The following is a 20,078-nucleotide window of genomic DNA, read 5'->3' as shown; positions in this document are numbered from 1 at the left end:
TTTAAGTTTAATTTCAGTTTAATTCTCCAAATGAGACAGACCCTTCGTCATATAATCATAACAATGTCCAATGATACAAGTGATATACAAATACATCTGCTATCAATTAATGTAGACATTACCTAGCATATTTAAAACCTCAACTCAAAAGTATGACAAAAGGTGCAATAAAATAGTATGCGTGAATTGATGCAAACTGAAGTGCATCTGCAGCTAAATATGTTTCGTTTGTGAAAAACGGTCGCTTCGACGCCTCATCCAACGTTGGAAAACTTTGCGCAAAATCCTTAAAATGCCACCGAAAAGGACAAAGGAGCTTCCTACAAAGCGGGAGAATAGTAAGATCTATATTTATTTGTGTTTATGTTTTTATGAAAAACTTGTTACTTTGTTGTATTTAGGATCCCGTGGAAGCCAAAAACATGATATAAACAAAATGACGGCATACGAACTGAATTCTTCCGATTTGCGTTATTTGGTGAGTTAATTTTATTCAATTAAATATTCCTAGAACTACTGCAATTATTCCGCCTGCGTTATAACCCCGGTTATAGGCTCGAAAAACAAAGAAAGTCACTACAGATTCTTGCTATAATTTCCTTGTGCCACGAGAAACGTTCTGATATGGTAAAATTATGTCAAAGGGATGTTTGTTTAGAACCTATAACGGGAAATAAATATCCACCGTTCTATGCTTGATACAATGTCACTATCTGACATTCTAAAATATCGCAATTTTTACCATGATAAAGTCCCACTGTTCCGTAATATATTTCCATACCCTATCAAAGTAACTCATTTTTTAATTAACAATTATCGTATTATCAAAAATTTACAGCTACGAACAGCATTAGAGCGAGAAGGAGACAGATTCGACCCAAGTGGATATGCATACGTCACGGTGGGTGAGGGGTCAAATCCTGCAGCGCTAGAGTCTCAAGATCCCCTTGCATCCGAACATCCACCATTCGACGATAGGAAGAGTGCAGAAAAAGAAAAACAAGCAGCACATGGAGCAGGTACATCTGGACTAAGAGGATCTCAGAAAGGAAAAGATTTTCTTCAGTCGTCACTGCGCAATCATGACGAATGGATTGAAAACACGTATGCGACCGGTGAATCGATTCCTAAAAAAGAGGGAGGAACCTGCACATTTCTCGATGATCTTTCGCAACATATTTCCATTCCTATTGAGGACGAATCTGTTCCATGCAAACGCCTGAAGAGTAAGAAGGAGATCATACAAGAAGTGCCAATAACACCGAATCAAGATCCGTTAAAATTGGTGGCCCAGCCGCTTGGCGTTGATGAGTTACGTGCAATGGTGAGTAGAGAAAATCCAGACATTTTATTCTGTATATTATTTTCGAATAATTTCTTGTTTTAGTTGCAAGCTGCCCTGCAGCATCAAGAGGAAGTTTCAAAATCTGCGGAAAGACATACCCCTCCTTTCCCCATCGAAGCTGGTCATACACGATCCTTGGAAATAGTGCACCAGATGGACAAGGAGAACAGCAGTGTCATTGAACGAGAAACAGCTGACGCTTCGGCATCGAAACCCAATCCAGTCATTGATGAGTTCGGCGAACCAAACGCCGTAATCTTCAACATTGAAGAAGAGCACCTTGAAGATGACGATTCGCAAAACATCGCGGACGACCATGCTGAACATTCTGGTCAAATCAACACTCCGCTGGGGAGTCCAGCCGATCGATCTCCTTTGTCCGTGAGAAAGATATCTTCTGCCGGTGCTGCGACGAATGTACTGAATAAGTCACCAAACATCGATTATCCGTTTGCAGCGAGTGTTGAGGATGACAATTCTTGGAAAGTGAAATACAAAAAACTGGAAGGAAATTATAAAGAGCTATCAGATAAACATAAAAAATGTAAGCAAAAAATAGCAAAACTTGAGCAAGATAAGCTCACATCGGATGACTACGCTTTGCGAATTGGAAAGGAGCTTATGTTCATCAAGGACAAGCAGAAGATTCCCCAGGTATGTGAATAAGATTTTAAACTATTATTTGTTTTCTATAGCAGGAAATCCGAGTATGACGTTATATCTAGACCAACATTTGAAAAGGAAGTAATAGCCAAAATGTAAATATTCCAGTATTAGCCAAATTTGCAGACAAAACCTGAAATGACTACATTTTGGCAGTTACGCCCAGCTTTCAAATGTTGGTCCAAATACATTATATATTTAGGGTCTAAATTGTTTTGACAGAAAATACAATGGGCTTTTTCCCCTTAGGCTCGATGCCCACGTAGCGTCATTTCAACGCAGAGTGCACGTGGCGTCAAAAAGACGCAGGTGTGCACCGGGAAAAAGCGGTAACGCAGCGTCACCACGCCGATGCACACCAGCGTTATTTTAACGCTGCGTGCACGTGGCGTTGAAAAACCGCTACGTGGGCATCGGCCCTTAAAGGCACAATTTACCGAAGAAAACGGAATCCCGATCACGGTTAATGAACTGGATGAGATTAACAACCGTGCAGACACCGACAGCTTCTTTGTGGCTCTGCTGGTAACAAGACTGGTTGGTTCCGAAAAGCTCATAAAAATGAGTGCTACGGGTCAAGCAAGCCACCGATTCTCCAAACTCAAAAATATGGACGGTACCCCAATGTATCCCGCACAAGAGCGCATTGATCCTAAACTCGTTGAGTTCATCTGCAGTAAGTAGTTTCAATTATTGCTTATCGTGCTTATACGAATATGCATCTATGCAAATCTTTAAGCGATATTTTAAACAACTTTGCGTTTTTTTTTATATCGATCACTACTTTTTATCACTTGAAGTCAGATACTTTTCCAAGCGTTGATGAAACTTAAGTATTACCGTATTACACCATACACCGCAGGCTGAAATTTTAAACGCATATATAAATTTTATTTGTATTTCTTCTAAGAGTAGAGTCAATATAGATTAATCGATAAAGATGACTGTAATCGCATATTTGTCCCATCTTTGCTGGGTTTTCTATCCAATGGGACAAATATGCGATTACAAACTGATGTAATAGTAGAATAAGTATAATTTCGTAGCGGCTTTTCGCAAAGACATAAAAATTAAAATATTTTGATAATTTCAATAATATTGACGTTATTTTCAGATGAAGTTGCTGAGCGCACGGCGTTGAGAGTTGGTTCGGAAAATATTGCCACAACGTTCAGAGATGACTGTGGTTAAAAGGTACATTGCCCAGAAAATTGGTAATTTAAAAAAAGCTGCCGAAGTGCGCAGAGCTAGAAGTGACCATGGCCAACAAGAAGCGGCAAATATTCGGGTATAAGGTACAATTATTTACTTCTACTTCTTGAATTTTAATAACTGGCGTCTTGTTTTTGAGCCGGTGAGTTTTCTTTTTTACATGAGTTTATATGTAAATGAACTTCGTACGAAAATTTAATCTATCTTCTCTGAAGAGCAAAGAAAATCGTTCATTTTTTTGTAATGAGGATATTGAAATAAAAATAAATATGAAACTAAAACATAGAGTTATTTATCCAATGATCGACATAAGTATTAATTCCAAAATTTGTATATTTCAGGTACTTAGATGGTATATATAACATGATTTTCCCTTAAATAAAGTGATAATATAGCCTTGTCCCTTTATCTAAAGGATATGCTATGCAAACATGTTATATTTGCCAATCTTTAAGAAAAACCTTGTTTCTATGGCAAAATTATATAAAATGTACAAACATAACATAATAGCATCAGATATAGTTTTCAAATATATGAAAATAATACATAATATTGTTATTTTACCATAACTTGCCATTAATCAACTATTTCATATGAAGTCACGAATGTTGATTCATATTTATTGTTTAATTATTCCACAACTATCAGAGTTGAAGTAGCAGTCAAAAAATAATGATTTTAAACTGACTTTATCATATAGAGTCCAAGGAAAAATTTGTTCGCGAAAATGGCTATTTTTTATGGTAACCTAACTTAACAACCCGGATAAAAAATATCATTAAAATATCATAAATTTTATTGTTACAACACCATTTAAAACATAATTTTTACCATTGAATATAATGGAATTTTGACAATAAAATCACATGAGAAATAATGGTTTTCCACGATAAAATGAATGGTAAATGGGACTTTTACAATTAAAAAGGGGGGTTGTTATGTATCTTTACAATAAAAAAATCGAAAATTTTCCATACAAAATTCGGAGCAAAACAATTGATTTTACGGTTCTTCAATGGGATGATTTCGAGCGACAAAACAATAGAAAACATTGTGTTTTAAATGTTTTCAATTACTGTTTCTATTGTTTTACAATAGAAATACAACAGGATTTAGAATACATTATACTCCAATATTACACTGCCAAAAATATGTATATAAGATATATGTGTCGCCGTTATAAATTTTTGCAATAGCTCCACCCTAATATAATCGATATAGATCCACACATAAATTAAATAATTGCTAATTCGAGACCACACATAGAGTTTATTTGGATATATATTATTAGTAGTTCGCGTGGAGAATGATTATGTGTGCGCTGATATACATCATAAGTTAAATCTATGGATTTTTGCCAATAAATATGTGTGGATTTTTAGTAGTGTACAATAAAAATACAATACAATTAATTGTTTTACAAATTATTTTATTTTCCTCCGGTTGTTTAGCATATCTTTAGACGAATCCAGCGCACTACTTCCAAAGTTAAGTGGGTTGCCTGTATCTGGAGAAAAATCCAACATCGGTTTAAAAGGCGTACTAACTTTGTTCCGAATAGACAATACACATAGATATAAACCTGTGAAAAATGTAAATTATAAAAGAATGTCAGTTTTATTAGAAAAAAATACGTCGAGAAGAAAAGAAAAAATTACCTGCATCAGTTCTTATTATATCCCATTGGTGAGATTGGCCAATGGTAGCCACTGAACGATCTTCAATCAGTGACCAGCAAGCAGCAGTATTTTATTTATCATAAGCTTCATTTCTGTAAAGGAACAAGGATACATGTTACCAGGCATGTCATCAGATATTATGATGATAAAATTTTCATTTATTTTTTATTCGGGATGAACCACTGCGTTCATTATGTACATTGAACTTTTGTAGTATAAGATTACGATTACCGGTGGTGAGTATAAACCGTTTGTCAGCGCAGTATCATTACTTCCCAAGCAACCAGAAGTTCAGATTTTACTTAAATTTACTCTTAACCGAACTAATTGGTTCACTATGGTTCACATCAAGTTCCAAGCATCCTTAACGGAACTTTAAAGTTCACTTAAAGTTCCGTTACATACAAAAAAATACTTAAAATGAGAGCTGATTAAGCCAAAATAGCCCTTCTTATCCGAACTTCTGGTTGCTTGGGTTGACACTTTACCGGTCGCTACTAAACGCGCTGCTAAAACAGTAGCGCAGCTGACAGGTGACCAAATTGACCAAATAACAGCGCTACTATTTGATGAACTATCAAACGTCGAACGTCACCGATACGGAATGCAGCCACCGAAATGATAACCGAAAATACCGAAAATAGGGACCGATGCGAAAAAGAGTGACTAATCTAAAATGACAGTACAGTGAGAGTGATCAAAATACTCGCGCCCAGTAATGATGCTCTAACGCGCTTCAACACTTTAGATACTCACCACGGTACAGAAGCCATAGTGATCTACCGCTTTCCCAGCAGCAGAAACTGCAACGAAAAAAACACTTTCTGCACCATACTGTTCCATTATTTTCATCTCTTCACTAATTATAAACAAAACTGTACACGCTCAAATGAATCCAGCCATTCTCCGAGTAAAATTATAAGCAAAAGTTTTTGTTCCCTTTCATTTTTTTGAAATCAAATTTTTATTGCAAAACATTTCTAGACCTGCAACAAGACCTGCAATATGAAAATATATACTTGAGAATCGGTATAACATTTTTATTTATTTAACAAACAAAGCTATTGTAATTTTATTGTTTTCAATTGTTATTTCATCAATATAATAAATCCATGAAATATTCCAAAATTATATTAATTCAACAACATTAGACGGATTTCCAGATCATCCAAACCGAATACTTTTAAAAATTGTTTAGTTTTTGGATGAGCAATACTAAACATAAGCGAATAATAAAAATATAATAGAATATATCGGAAACATTTAAATATATTGTTATTTTAATGTGCGTACAATAAAGATCTTTTACAACCGTGAACATTTTACAATAAGCATACAATAGTTTGTATTGTTTGCCATACAATCTATAGGCGAATTTGAGTAAAGCTCATCGATCATTTCGACATCTGGTGGTCGTCACAAGAACCACGAAAAAAGTGTCGTTGGCCAAAAAAGTGCATTGGCAGCATACGGAGGGAGAACGATTTTCGCGTTTTCTGGTTAATACAACCATTTATGAAAGCTGAAATAGTCGCAAATTGGAAGAAAATTTTGTTTTCTTTGGGATGAGCTTTCATCCGGTGGGTGCTTGCATATGATTTTTCCGATTAAATAGCACATCTCTTGCAGTGCCTCCACCGCACTATCTTGGTTATGAATTCCCGGATTTTTAATTCGCGGCTTATTTGGGTGGGATTTGTCTTTAATAACTGCTTAAAGAATGTAAGAAGCCATTGCCAGTGGAAAACATGTGACAATATACCAAAAAGTGAAGTAAATTTTATGGAGAAATTTTGATTTTGAATGTAAATAAAGGCTTTTGACGACTTTTCTCTCAAACTCTCGCAGCGCACTCTAACACTGGATCCTTCTCGAATCCGCCTATTGTATTTCAATGGGTTATGTCATACAAGTTACTGTAAATTTTTATCCGGGAACCCCTTACCCATATGGTTATTGGGCCAATAATTATTTCTCTTAATGTCAAAACCATTCGTAGTAGTGTGGACATATGGTTAAGATTAACAATATAGGGATGGTTAAGACACATTTTCAAATGATTTTGGATATTATGGAATATAGCTCACATACCGTTCATGTTTATGCGGGATACTGCATTCTGATGTCCGTGTTATAAATAAATAAATAAAATAATATATAACCAATAACACCGAATGCACGGGATTCCTATAGGAATCCCGTGCATTCGGTGTTATTGGTTATATATTATTTTTTTATTGGCTTTGACAAGAATTGAAAATTTCAATAGCTTATCGTTGATAATCATTAATGATATTAGTGCTGTCCAATGAGCAGCTCGAAGTAGCTCGAAGTTGTTCCCGTCCTGCTCGTTCTTTTTTGTCAGCAAATGGGCAAGAGCAGGACAGGGAGAAAGTTCGAGCTACTTCAAGCTCTCATTGGACAGCACTATTGATGATTGATATCATTAATGACACCCAGTATAGTAAAGAAAGACGTAAGTCCTACGTCAAAAAAAAAATCGAACATAATTCAGGGGGGTAATATGCGGTGCATCGCGCCTCCTCTGCATGTAGTATGAAGCTGTATGAAGCAAATGAAAATAAACAATCCCACAACTTTTTCGTTAGTCAGCAGTAGTGTAGGTTAACCAATATCCTACAAGATTCCAGTTCGAAAAATGTTACACTTGCCAAGCGGGGTGGCCCAGGGTGGCCCGCCTTTCCCAAGCGGCGAGGCCCGGATAATACATCTTGGGTAGGCTTGATTTGTTCGTGGATGACAGGCTTACTCCCCCCCTGACATAATTGCCTAAATTACGGCTTTTGCAAATGCTTCATAGCGAATCAACCAACCACAACAAACTTACCTTATATGGTTCGATACACCATTTTTTTCCAAAAAACTTCTGAACGCAATGGTCGATTGTACTTTAAATTCAATAGTCATCAACTAGCAGAGCTTCCCAAACCTTTGGGTATGCGACCCACCTAGCAAAATTCTATATGTCTCGCGACCCACCTATGAAAAAATGCATTTTACCAAGTAGTATTAAGCGTTAATTGAATCAGAATGTCATCTGTTTCGGGTTCTTCCACATATAAAATATTTACGTTACCTTACATGTACAAATGCAAAACATGACGAACATGGTATTGTTTGTCAAAATGTTTGATATTTGACAGATATTTGTTAAGTTTGACGAGATGATTCGATTGGGTTCACCATGAGTCTCCGAGCCTTCTATAAAAAGTTCGATTTTGGAGTGAAATGGTAGCCTTTCTGGACAACTTTGTTGTGTAATACGAGATGACCGGGGTTCTGTCAAATCGCACCAGGCGCCAACAAAAAAAATCCAATTTTCTGCCCACACTGAAAACCAAAACTACCCAAAAGTGGGTTGTTTGCACACAAAACCGTGGTTTGGGCCAATAACCCAAATTTGAGTAAAATGACTTTTCTGGCACTAGGTATAGTTTGCCTTTAATCCCATGTAAACAATTTACCCAAAGCTGAGTTTAATTTATCCAAAGCGGACCTTAATCAACCCAAAATAGAGAATATTGAATATACTCAAATTTGGCTTATTGGGCTGAGCAACCTCGGTGAGGTGTTTGCATCTTGCTCTAGTTTTGATAGCAATCATTAGGTTCTGTAGCATGACGTCACGAATGAATTCGGTCCTCGTCGAATGAACTTTTTTGACAGTTCAGTAGTACTTTCCACTGACTCCGACAAGGGTCGAGTTCGTGATTGGTTGGCTGGCCCTGACTCCAACAAGAAGTACTACTAATCTGTCACCAGATTGAGGTTACGTACAGACGCTGCAGAACCTAATGGGAAAGAAAGGGAAAACTACCCAAATTTGGGTAAATTTTTTCTGCGATATTCTCATCAGTGCGTATATTGAACTCAAAGTTTGGGTTGATTTATCTGTCCGTGCAAGCTTACGTTTAGCAGACTCAATTGACCTTTCCCGTCAATTTTTTTTTCTCTCAATCGATTCTTTGGCTTATTTAAGGTGAACTTTCCCAAAGAACCCATATTTTTTGAAGCCTCTAACTATTTATGAAATCGAAAACAAAAACCGAAAAACCGATAATCTAAAATTTTTCGATAATCGTCTATTTTCCATCAACCTATTTCCTTAAAACATAAAATTGCTAAAACTAAATAACATCTTTTTTTATTTTTCGTTCGAAATTTTAAAACTGCTATGGAAAAGTTGACCTTGAGTAAATAAAAGAATCGATTGACCATTTTTTTTTTGCTGTAAACGATTTTTGATATTTTGGCGCTCGTTTTAAAAATTAAATCCATGTACAATTGTACGATTTGGTTAGATTGTCGCATTTCTTTATATTCGTGGATATATGTTTCGAAAAGTTCAGCTTCCGATCCAGGATAGCACCGAGGTACTGAACGTCATCTGACCAAGGAATTAGTTGAAAATAAAACCAGAAGAAAGGTTACAAAGGTGCGCACGAGACCTTATATATATATTTTTAAATTGATACTAATTTCTGATGACAGTTTCAAACCTTCAACTTTTACGCTCCCTCTGTGTTCAAATGCTCGGGTAGTGTCTGTAGCTCTACCTTTGTTACCTTGAGGGCCACTCCTTCCGGTAGATTTCGCTCAATATACTCTAGAAAGGTCTCCAACGTTGATCCGGTTAGCTTGTGGAAGTGCATAAATCGATAGTAGTTTCGGATTTCGTACTGCACCCGATGTTTCTTATAAACGTGCACAGATTTCAACAGGGTCAATCGATCTTTGACGGATTTTCGCAGCGCCCAGCTAAGAACACAGAATAATAATAACAATCAATAATCTAGCAGCTCCTAACAATATATATATATATATATATATATATATATATATATATATATATATATATATATATATATATATATATATATATATATATATATATATATATATATATATATATATATTCCTTTTCCTTGTCATAAGACGAGTTAGAGCAGTCTTATTTAATTCTACCGCTTATTGTAATTTCCGTCTTCAGTGTCCCGACTATAGACTTTAGAGCAAAAATGGAACCTAATTCGGGAGAATTTTGAACCCGTCAACATCGTGCCTATTCTGCGTCTTGAATGACTCGAGAATTGCCGATTTCGACACGTCTCACATTAGACGACAGTGTATTTAAATGAGAGGTATCGACAATGCTCACTTCATACGAAAATCTCATCCCGTACAAGATGCAGAATAGGCACGTGTTATGTAGTTGCAGAACCAAATAGGTATAATTTGACTACTCAATTAACCTTCTTTGTTTTACCCATAACTCTGTTAAACTATAAACTATTCCCAAGTAACCACCAAGCATCTTCTTCTTCTTATTATTGGCATTACATCCCCACAATGGGACAGAGCCGCCTCACAGCTTAGTGTTCATTAAGCACTTCCACAGTTATTAACTGCGAGGTTTCTGAGCCATTCGTATATCATGAGGCTCAGCATGGTTTTGCTTTGTAGCCGTGCGTCTTACCGCACGGCTAAGGAGGGCCACCAAGCATCTAATCAAACACAAAATACTAAATGCTTATGGCATTAGATCTGTAGTATAATAGTTTATAGTTTAACATAACTACGGGTAAAACAAAGAAGATTAATTGAGTAGTTAAATTATATTTGGTTCTGCAACTATGTACATAAAATAGGTGTGCCTATTCTGCATCATTGTACATACTAACTGATGGTCGTTGAAAATAAATAAACAATTACAACTATAAAACCAGGTATTATCCGTAACCTTATATACCAAATGATACTTACTGCTTTCCGACTTCGATGTCCAAGTGTTCCGCGGCGGTTTTGGCAAAATAGGCGTAGCTTTTCATAACCTCTGGATCTATACCTTTCATTTGAAGTTCCAGCCGACTGTAAAGTTTATCCGGCACCTCGGAATCGCCTGGTGTGGCCAAAGCAGAGCTCGGTGTTTGAACCGGCACCGATGCGGTCACTTGAGTCGAGCATAAGCGGGCTACAGCCGGCCATAAAGGTGCCGAACTCAGCCTCTGGTGCAGATGCAAAAGCTACAAGGCAATTGATTGGGTTATTAAACAATTTAGATTATTGACCATGCAACTTACTTTGAACATCTTAAAAGTAAAAATATTTTAATAATTGGATAGAAATTGATTATTTAACACGACCAGCAGAAAAACACGACTCTTCACGCTCTTCGCACGTCTTTTGAGTGAAAGAAGGAAAATGAATATGTGGAGCAAAATAAAATTATGATGACAGTTCGCATGCGATGTTTCTCCAGTATAAAATCATCGCATGTCACTGTACTGAAAAACGGAATACAGTTCTATTAAGGCCTATAATTAAATAACTACAATTATACAAAAATAGCATACTATTCAGTTCACACCACAAAGTCACCAATTGCACATTAATACCTGTAGATATATGATGTTTTTTTCTTAAAGAATGAAGTCGTAACTTCTATTTCTCATATCGGGATGAAAGTAACAGAGTGTACACATATAAATATACGCGCTTTTTTGCATTGCTCATGAACCGACTTGCATGCCGCGGTGCCAGCGCCAGGCGTGCCCATCATCAGGATGCCGTCAGGCAAAATAAACTTAGGCTGTTCCATTCAAATTCCAGTTGCATAAAATCTGCCACCAAAAATTACTGTGTAAATATGTTTATTTCACTTTTGACGACAACGACAAAGACTTACCCAAAGGTACTGGGTGTCAAATCAGAATCTAACATTGGGGTCCGTCACGAAATCATGCGTGAGATTTTGAACGCTATTAGAGCCTTTAAATTTCATTTATATATCAATCGAAATTATCATCCAACAGAAGTTTGTAGGAAATCGTCAATTCCAGCGTTTAATTAATGAGGTTTTGTTCAGGGGTTTCATTACACGGGACTGACACTTGTATTCCTCCACCACAGTTTGTTTCGTATAGTCAACATTAGAAATTCTGCCCTGACAGCCATAAGGATAATCACGGGGAGGAAAGAGATAGGTGCGTTCCACACTGACAGTTTCATAAACAAAACGCAGAAGAAAAGAGACTGTATACTACGAAAACACAACCAAAACATCAGGGGGGTTCATTACGCATCGGGTCCAAACTATATAAGTAGCACTCCAATTTTAGATCCATAATTTTGTATTACTCAGATCCACCCTAATACTCTGTAGAAGAAAATGCAAACCAATTGGAATTCAAGTGACGGGTCTGCGGTGTGAAAGATTTTGTTTCAAGTGTTTTTCAAGTTTACCGGTCCGAAAAAAAGTTTAAAAAGAACCACATATTCTGTTGGAATGAAGACAATTCGTATACCGTGCGTATGATGTAGGTTTTTCTTCCAAGAACCTTTGCGGAAAATGACCATAGATTGAAAAGTGCAAAGTTCATGTTAAAGAACAAGAAAGCGGCTGTGGAAAAGAACAACAATAACAAAAAATATCCCGAAGTTCTGTAAATGCTGTTTGTGCAATTTTACACAAGATGAAGAAGGTGTTTCCTCCACGATCACCATATTAATATGATCCGTGGCATCAGTGAGAGTGAAGGTATTTTATCTGTGAGCTGCTGGACTAATTTCAATCGAAATAATCGTTGATTGGATAATACTCTAATGATTACAACATGGGGCAAACCATCAGCAATTCTGGTAAGTAGTTTTTTCCGCTATCTAGGTATTCTATAGGTTTTTGTAAGAGCAAACAGCGACAAGATGAGATAGCCTTACATAATATTTTGTTACAGCATCCAGCATCCGATTAAAATTAAATAAGAATGTCACACAAAACCTAATTGCAAAAATGGATCAGGATCTTTCGTTTATCAAAAATCCAGTTGGAATGTTGTTTGAGGTCATTACCCTGCTGCATTGAGCAAACTTTTACGATCGATGCTCTATAGTTGTCATATAATTTTGCACTGTTAGATTTGCATATAACGTTTATCATATATTGAAAAATCTAGATACTATAGTTATATGCACCTCACAAGATACAATATTTTGATCGTCATGTTCATATTATGTGCAATATAGGGGAACTGTTTCATTTTCCATCTCACTGAACATAATATATTATAGTCATCTCATCGCAAAAAAACCCAACTTAATTCACCGAATAATGATATGTAGTGCCTTTCTCTCATTTAGCCAAGACACCAACCTTATATGGTGCTAATATGGTTAGATGTACCATTTTCTTTATAACTTTTGAGCGCAACGGTCGATCGTTATCAAATTCAATAGTGATCAACTAGGCTTTGCCCCCTGTCGAATGAAACTTGTTGCGAGCAAATCGGATAAGGATTACTATATGAAAAGTTGTCTAATGTTTTTCTACGCTTTTGTGCACACACATACACACGGACAGTCAGACATTTGCTCAGCTCGTCAAGCTGAATCAATTGGTATATAACACTATGGGTCACCGAGGCTTATATAAAAAGTTCGTTTCGTAGTGAAATGATAGCCTTTCGGTACAACTTTGTTGTACGAGAAAGGCAAAAAAGTGACAAAAAGAAAAAGAAAATAGTGACCAATACGGAAACGGGTGACGAAATTAAAATGACAGCGCTGCGCGGGTGAATGAAATGCTCGCGACGGATAATGATGCTCTGAGCATGATTGACCATTGACCGCCCAAGGTTGCCACTCCGTAATTGCCAGGTCAGCTGTAATTATACAGAGAACCAACAGATGAAGTTTGGGACAAACATAATCTTCAATGTGTAAGAACTGGTGACCCGAAAATAAGCAATACCAGCGCCGGCCGTGTCCAAATGCAGGTCAATTAAGGAATATAGGTAGGAAACTGTTGACGTGATACTCGCTTTGATAGAAGCCGGCGAGTCATCTGCACTTCCACCAGAAATCACTGGGATTTTGTATATATGGGGTAGGGAGTGTGGCAGATTTCGTTTTGGTAAACGGTCTGCCGTGTACACTTACAAAAAACTCCGCATTATATTCATGAGTTCACACATGGATTTTTGAAATGGGGGTACCGAAATGGATTTCATATTTTCGACACATATATTCCATGCGCCCACATGCATTGCATGAGTGTTCACACATACTATCCATGTGGGCCATAGTATCCATGTGTAAATTTGTATGCAATTAAGTATATGCCAAGCCGACGCATGATATGCAAATTTCAAAATACAAGAATTTTTGCCATGTCGATTTTCCTGAGTGTATAGCGTGTAGTTTTATTTAAAACAAAAAAAACGAACGAACGCTGATTATTTTAATTGTTGACCGCACTACACCACTGGATGCGAACTAAATTCTCTATTTCTGATCAATTTTCTCACCCGCACAATGCAGAACAAAATTTCGGTAACCGGCCGATTGTTTTGCTTTCCGCACAAAGCAGAACTGAATTTCGATGACCGGCTGATCGCTCTGCTAACTGTAGAAACCCGACTGGACAAGAAATAAACTTTCACTTTCTTATTTATTTACTCACCCGCGCAAAGCAGAACAAAATTACGGTGATCGGCCGATCGTTTTGCTTTCCGCACAAAGTAAAACTAAATTTGGACGACTGGCCGATCCGCTTACTGGAAAAACACGACTGGACATGAGCATTATGACCGCACAATTCGTAGTTGCTACTCCGTGATTGACTGAACTTGCGAAATTGTACAGAGAACACAATGAATGGGGCTTGGGATTAGCTACCCATTCTCAATGTACACGTTTCGGGAGCTCAAATATTTAAAGTCAATAACGGCGCCGGCCACGTCCTTACGGTCATATAGGAATGGAGGATTGTTAGTCCGACTCTCGTTGCTACTAGAGTTCGAGTATACCTCTGCATCTCCACGATTGTCTTGGGATAGGATATCGTCTTAGTTACAAAGGATAACTTATCTGGATTCACTTTGGTAAGCGATGCGATCTATGGGATGAGAAATAACACTAATACGAGTTAAAAGTTAACAAACATACACTCCCGGTGGCATATGAAAGCAAAGGAGATTCGCGTTTTGGACGACCGCACGGAAGCGTACTCTCTGTACTCACTTGCTCGATGGCTACAGCAAACTATTGAAGAACTCGCTTTTTTCGACCGCGCGCGATATACGCATGAGCCACTATCAAAAAAATGCACGCCAGAGCCACCCCGCATTCGCATAATCATGGACCATACGTAGACTGCATCTGTTATAATGGAAGAGAATAAGTGTTATTGTAGCGATGGTCTCACTAATAGTAGTTAACTATAAATGGACAGTCTCATATACTGTTTCAACAGTAGCTCAGATGGTAAACGGAAAAAAGAACATATGAGTAATGGGGGGTTAAGTATAATTAACATTAAAATCCGTTCGGTGTTTCGAACAAAATTTTCGATGTATCATACATCAGCTGGTAGATGTACAATTGAAGAACTATATAATTACACAATGTGGGCTCAAATTAGTATGGAAGAAACTTTTTTCAATTTTTTCGATGGGCCGCCCTCTGGTTCGATTCTATTTGATGCCCTGATGCTCTGGACAAAATTTCAGCCAAATCGATCAACGTTAGGGCGTTGCTAAACTTGTTGCAAGTTTATATGCAAAAATGTATGCGGAAACATCCAAACACAATGATTTGCAGTTAGGCGGCACGGTTGATCACTTCTTAAGAATAGCATAACTCATGATATTTTTGTGCAAAATATTGATACTGTCGTCTGATCTTTTATAGCATAGCATAGCATATCTGACCACACACTATCCTGGGTTGGCTGTCGATAGGGACGTTAGATGCGCCAGAAAAACAGCCTAGGCTTGGCATGTTTTTCATTCAAATATCCCTTTGTTCAACACCTGGCCAGATCCTCACGATCAGTGGGGATTCGGGTGAGAAGTGTTGATTAGATACCTACTTAAGAAGATGCGGAGAACTCGCGCGACATTCATAGGTGTCTGGAGTTGGAGTTTGGATATGGGTTATTAAGGGGTACTTTTTTTGGCGAAGAAGCGTAAATATTATAATTTTATTGGTATTGATATTGTAAAAGGTGATGTTTTGTTTTTGAATGTAATATGAATAAATAGATTTGCATTCATTTTGCAATCTGCAGCATATTTCTGAAATAATGAATTAGTAGTAATCTTAGACTTTGTAGTGTGATGCTGCTTCAGAATCTTCGTCCGCACCCAATGTTTCTGAAAGTGAAGATCAATAATTGTCATTTGGTTAGGTAAATCGTTAATGACAAGATGATTGTTTATGAATGCTTATGCGAGATTATTTAAAATATATGGAGCTCCGTGGTAATTTAAGAAAATGTATGGAAATATTAAGAATAAGTAGGGGAAATGACGGCTTTGGCAGGTTTTGTTCTATTATTGTCAGAGTGGTTTTTGTTGACCAAATTTTATGAAATTCGGCCACAATATTCTTTGATATGTAAAGAATGTTTAGGCCAAATTTGAGCATTGTAAAAAACCCCCCTGACAATAATAGAACAAAACCTGCTGAAGCCGTTATTTTCCCTTTAGAAGAAAAAAAAACGTTGAAATTTATGAAAATTAAAGGAGAGCAAATTGAACCTTGGTGTGAAACAAACTTTTCAACTGAAAAAGGAAATATAAACATTTAGATTGGGATTACATTATTTGAAAAATAGTTCACAGTGTCCCTGACCGAAGGACCTCAGCCTCAAGAAATCAGCGTCACCAGATCAGTCTAATTTATAGACGCTATTGAGTTCTCCAAGCGCAGTTTTTCGCACACTAACGTCACTGTATAGAATATATAAAGTAAAAGTGGGTGGTAATCTTGTTGCGGCAAAAATATCACGAATACTTTTGGAGGAAGACAGCACACATTGACAGGAATACAGCGAAGTCACGCACACCTCCATTCATTTGGAGAAGTCAATAGGTTCCATTGACGAGCTGAGGCGAAGGCGAGTGTAGCCAAACGAACTGTCAGTGTAGCCAAACGAGCATGACGTCACGATTGCAATCCAAGCAACGGAGCGTGTGACGTCATATTCACGTGGCACACTGTGAAAAAGTGGAAAAACACACTTAATCGAAATGACCCAACCGTTCCTGCGCTCGTCTATAAAACCTATAGTGTCTATAGTCTAATTTATATCCGCGGAATGAGCAAAGATAATTGAATTAAAAAGCGCTTGAAAAAAATAAAATGATAAAATATGAAGCATTTAATTATAAGGTTATGATAACTATGGATAAATAAAAATATGAAAATATTAGATTATGAGAAAAAAAAATTAAAATATATAAAAATATAAAATTATACATATCTGTGTAATTAAGTCATAGAAAATATAAATATATATAAAAAGGGGAATTCAAAAATTTAAAAAAGAAACAAAACAGAAATTAAAAAGTGTATCCAATCCTTCAGATCTCAAACTTTTGTGCTCTAACCGAAAGCGCGTACGGGCTGCAGCTAGCCAATCTTCTCACACTCCCGATCAACCAGGATTCAGACTGCTAACTACTAGGCTAGTGGAACAAACTTATTTCAAACTTAATTAACTTTCAACACATATTTTTTTAGATCTCTCCAATAAAAAAAATTAAGTGAGCATCAAATAAACGAATAGGTATGTTAAATACATAGTTAAATATAAATATACAAGATATATTTATTGCAGCACTCAGATTCAATGCGAATACTGTCGTCTGATCTTTTATCTTTTATATAAATCATGTCCATATCACATTCAATTCAATATCTCGCTATCTAATCAACATTTGATATTATTAAACTATTTTCGTCTATTCGGGTTCCTATCATCGTTCTACTAACGTCAGATAATATTCCTTATAATCACCGACCGGATGTGGATTTTTTTTTATCTGAGAAAGTTCGATGGTGATATCGGCCATAGGGCTTTTCATAATCCAACTAGGTGTGACATCGGCTCTTATTTTTGACCATATATCTTCAGAATTGAATTCTATTTACCCAACTAGGTCTAGTATTGCGTAGGTTCACGAAAAACCATTTTCCTTTTGATTTGCGTAAGTTTATTCTATCTTTCGGAAATTTATTAAAATTTCAAAAGCTTTCTAGAAATTTTAGGAATATTTGGCAATATATACTTTTACCTTACACGAATATACATTACAGAAATAATTGAGAAATTATTTATAAAGTGCATTACGATCAAACTTTATGATTTTGACCCCTGTCATTCTTCTCAAATCACTTAGCAAGACTCTGCTAAGAACCCAGAATATTTTGTGAATAGTCAAAAAAATACTCGAAGTTTCAAACATTCTTATGAGGATTTCCTGCAATCTACAATTCCTGAAATTCAAACTGTTATCCAAATGTAAAATATTGTACATTTTTTTTCCTAAGTAGAAAAGGGGCGCCCAATGAATATTTCGCCAAGAGCGTTGGGATTCCACGCTACGGCTGTGCCAACAAAACATCTATCTAGAATGATTCAATATCTGTTAAAGTAATGCTCTGCGGGCAGGGTTATTTGGAAATTATTGAACTGTCATTTTTAAGTTTAATTTGATTTTTATTCGCGAATCGGATCAAAGCCTTAGAGTAAAATCAGCAGTGATTCAAATCAAATCAATTCGTGTCAGTTTGAATATGAATCTGAAACATTAATTTTCCCGGCAGCTGTTCTAGATTTATTTTTTATACCAGTCAAATGTCAAAAAATAAAACTGGTATAACGCTCCGTTATATTTTCTGCAGATTCGATTGAATCACGAGATTCAAATATTTTTCAATTGTTTTGGTGTATGAATGCGTCATTTTATCTACGGATCAATCCACTTTGCAATTACGGCGCCTTTCTTGGCAGCAACATAATGATTTCATTTAATTAAAAATTTGAAAAACATGAATAAAACACTGCTGGGGAAACCAGCGAGTTTGTTCTATTTTGCTCGAGATTCAAACTAGAATAGTTGTCGAAAATTTAGAATGAAACTGAATCACTACTGATTTCACTCTTAAAAGCGACAGCACTCATAAGAATGGCGGGTTGGTGCTACTCAGCAATTCCAATAAGGATCTGTCTCATTTGGAGAATTAAACTTAAAAGTGACAGTTCGAAAATTAAAAAAATCATCCGGTCATAAGAATAGCTGGTGCTACCTAGCAATTCAAATAAGACATCGATGGAAAATGATTCGATATCTGTCAAAAGTAATCTTGCTCTGCGAGCAGGGTTATTCGATAATTGTTGAAATGTCACTTTCTAAGTTTAATTTCAATTTAATTCTCCAAATGAGACAGACCCTAAACCATGTTTATAGATTTGAGCAAACAACGATGACTAGTAGATAAAATGATCATATTCACCTGTTATAAGACTAGTTTAGTACTATTCCATTTAATTCCACCACGTTTTAATTTTTACAATGGCGTATTTCGACCTCAACTGCCGTCTTCAGTGTCAATGTACTTGACTTGAAGAAAACAATCGAAATTTACACTATTTATACTACGCGAGGTACCTAATCTAAGCTTATTTAACTACCTTATTGTACCATAATTACATTTACAATAATGTAATTGATGGTATGAGTAAATATCCCAAGTAACTACCAAGCATTAATTATTGCATGTAATCAATCACAGGGACTATGTCCAAGGGCTTGACGATCCCTCCCCAGGCCATCTGCGAGTTGTGGGGCTTGCCTAGGATGTGGTGGGGTTTGACATTGGGCCCTGTTAAACCTCTATAAAAAGCTGCATGTATCCGCAAGTAGGCCCCACCAAAGCGACCGTGTGCCGCTCAAAGCGCACAAGCCAAGTCCTGGTGTTAGGTGGGACGCTAAAAAGCCATGACACGACGGCCCTCCGACGAGACAGGAGGTTTGCACAGGCCCAATAAGCCGCCTGGAAAACCAATAATTACGAACAATATAAGAGATAATGCGACTCGATATAATCGGCAAAGACCTAGGCGACGAATAAAGGATCACGATTGGAAGCTTGGAACTGCAAGTCGCTAGGTTTCGCAGGTTGCGACAGGATAATCTACGATGAATTACATCCCCGCAACTTCGACGTCGTGGCGCTGCAGGAGATTTGCTGGACAGGACAAAAAGTGTGGAAAAGCGGGCATCGAGCGGCTACCTTCTATCAAAGCTGTGGCACCACCAACGAGCTGGGAACCGGCTTCATAGTGCTGGGTAAGATGCGCCAACGTGTGACTG

The 20,078-nt window shown here is 36.9% G+C and overlaps 3 protein-coding genes and 1 long non-coding RNA gene across 6 annotated transcripts in view; 2 read left to right on the top strand and 2 right to left on the bottom strand.

Moving 5' to 3' along the window:
* Nucleotides 1–67: 67 nt before the first annotated feature.
* On the top strand, nucleotides 68–3,679 carry LOC134219894 (uncharacterized). Of its 3 annotated transcripts, none has more exons than XM_062698791.1 (5): nucleotides 68–338; nucleotides 402–478; nucleotides 839–1,324; nucleotides 1,388–1,999; nucleotides 3,123–3,679. In XM_062698791.1, exons 1-5 carry the CDS (start codon nucleotides 293–295, stop codon nucleotides 3,147–3,149), a joined length of 1,248 nt encoding a protein of 415 aa, XP_062554775.1. In that variant the 5' UTR covers nucleotides 68–292; the 3' UTR covers nucleotides 3,150–3,679. The 3 variants fall into 3 exon arrangements, with proteins under 3 accessions (XP_062554775.1, XP_062554774.1, XP_062554776.1); XM_062698790.1 differs by lacking the exon at nucleotides 3,123–3,679 and adding an exon at nucleotides 2,435–2,748; XM_062698792.1 differs by lacking the exon at nucleotides 3,123–3,679 and adding an exon at nucleotides 2,231–2,573.
* Nucleotides 3,680–4,632: 953 nt separating this feature from the next.
* Nucleotides 4,633–5,940, bottom strand: LOC134221139 (uncharacterized). The gene is made up of 3 exons (XR_009982229.1): nucleotides 5,656–5,940; nucleotides 4,879–4,991; nucleotides 4,633–4,802 (listed from the first exon to the last, which is right to left on the bottom strand). It is a non-coding gene; the product is annotated as an uncharacterized LOC134221139 (long non-coding RNA).
* Nucleotides 5,941–9,343: 3,403 nt separating this feature from the next.
* Nucleotides 9,344–11,110, bottom strand: LOC134219430 (small ribosomal subunit protein uS10m-like). Its single transcript, XM_062698166.1, has 3 exons — nucleotides 11,001–11,110; nucleotides 10,684–10,943; nucleotides 9,344–9,678 (listed from the first exon to the last, which is right to left on the bottom strand). Exons 1-3 carry the CDS (start codon nucleotides 11,007–11,009, stop codon nucleotides 9,429–9,431), a joined length of 519 nt encoding a protein of 172 aa, XP_062554150.1. The 5' UTR covers nucleotides 11,010–11,110; the 3' UTR covers nucleotides 9,344–9,428.
* Nucleotides 11,111–12,089: 979 nt separating this feature from the next.
* Nucleotides 12,090–20,078, top strand: part of LOC134226407 (protein neuralized-like) — a 99,726-nt gene continuing 91,737 nt past the window's right edge. The window contains exon 1 of the mRNA XM_062707169.1: nucleotides 12,090–12,558. Coding sequence (XP_062563153.1) covers nucleotides 12,534–12,558 — 25 coding nt within the window. The 5' untranslated portion in view covers nucleotides 12,090–12,533. The remainder of the gene's footprint in view (nucleotides 12,559–20,078) is intronic.

Source organism: Armigeres subalbatus, chromosome 3, assembly GCF_024139115.2.
Source record: "Armigeres subalbatus isolate Guangzhou_Male chromosome 3, GZ_Asu_2, whole genome shotgun sequence".
Classification (NCBI taxonomy): Eukaryota; Metazoa; Arthropoda; class Insecta; order Diptera; family Culicidae; genus Armigeres; species Armigeres subalbatus.
The sequence above is the reverse complement of the archived record's forward strand: the minus strand, read 5'-3'. Positions and strand labels throughout refer to the sequence as shown.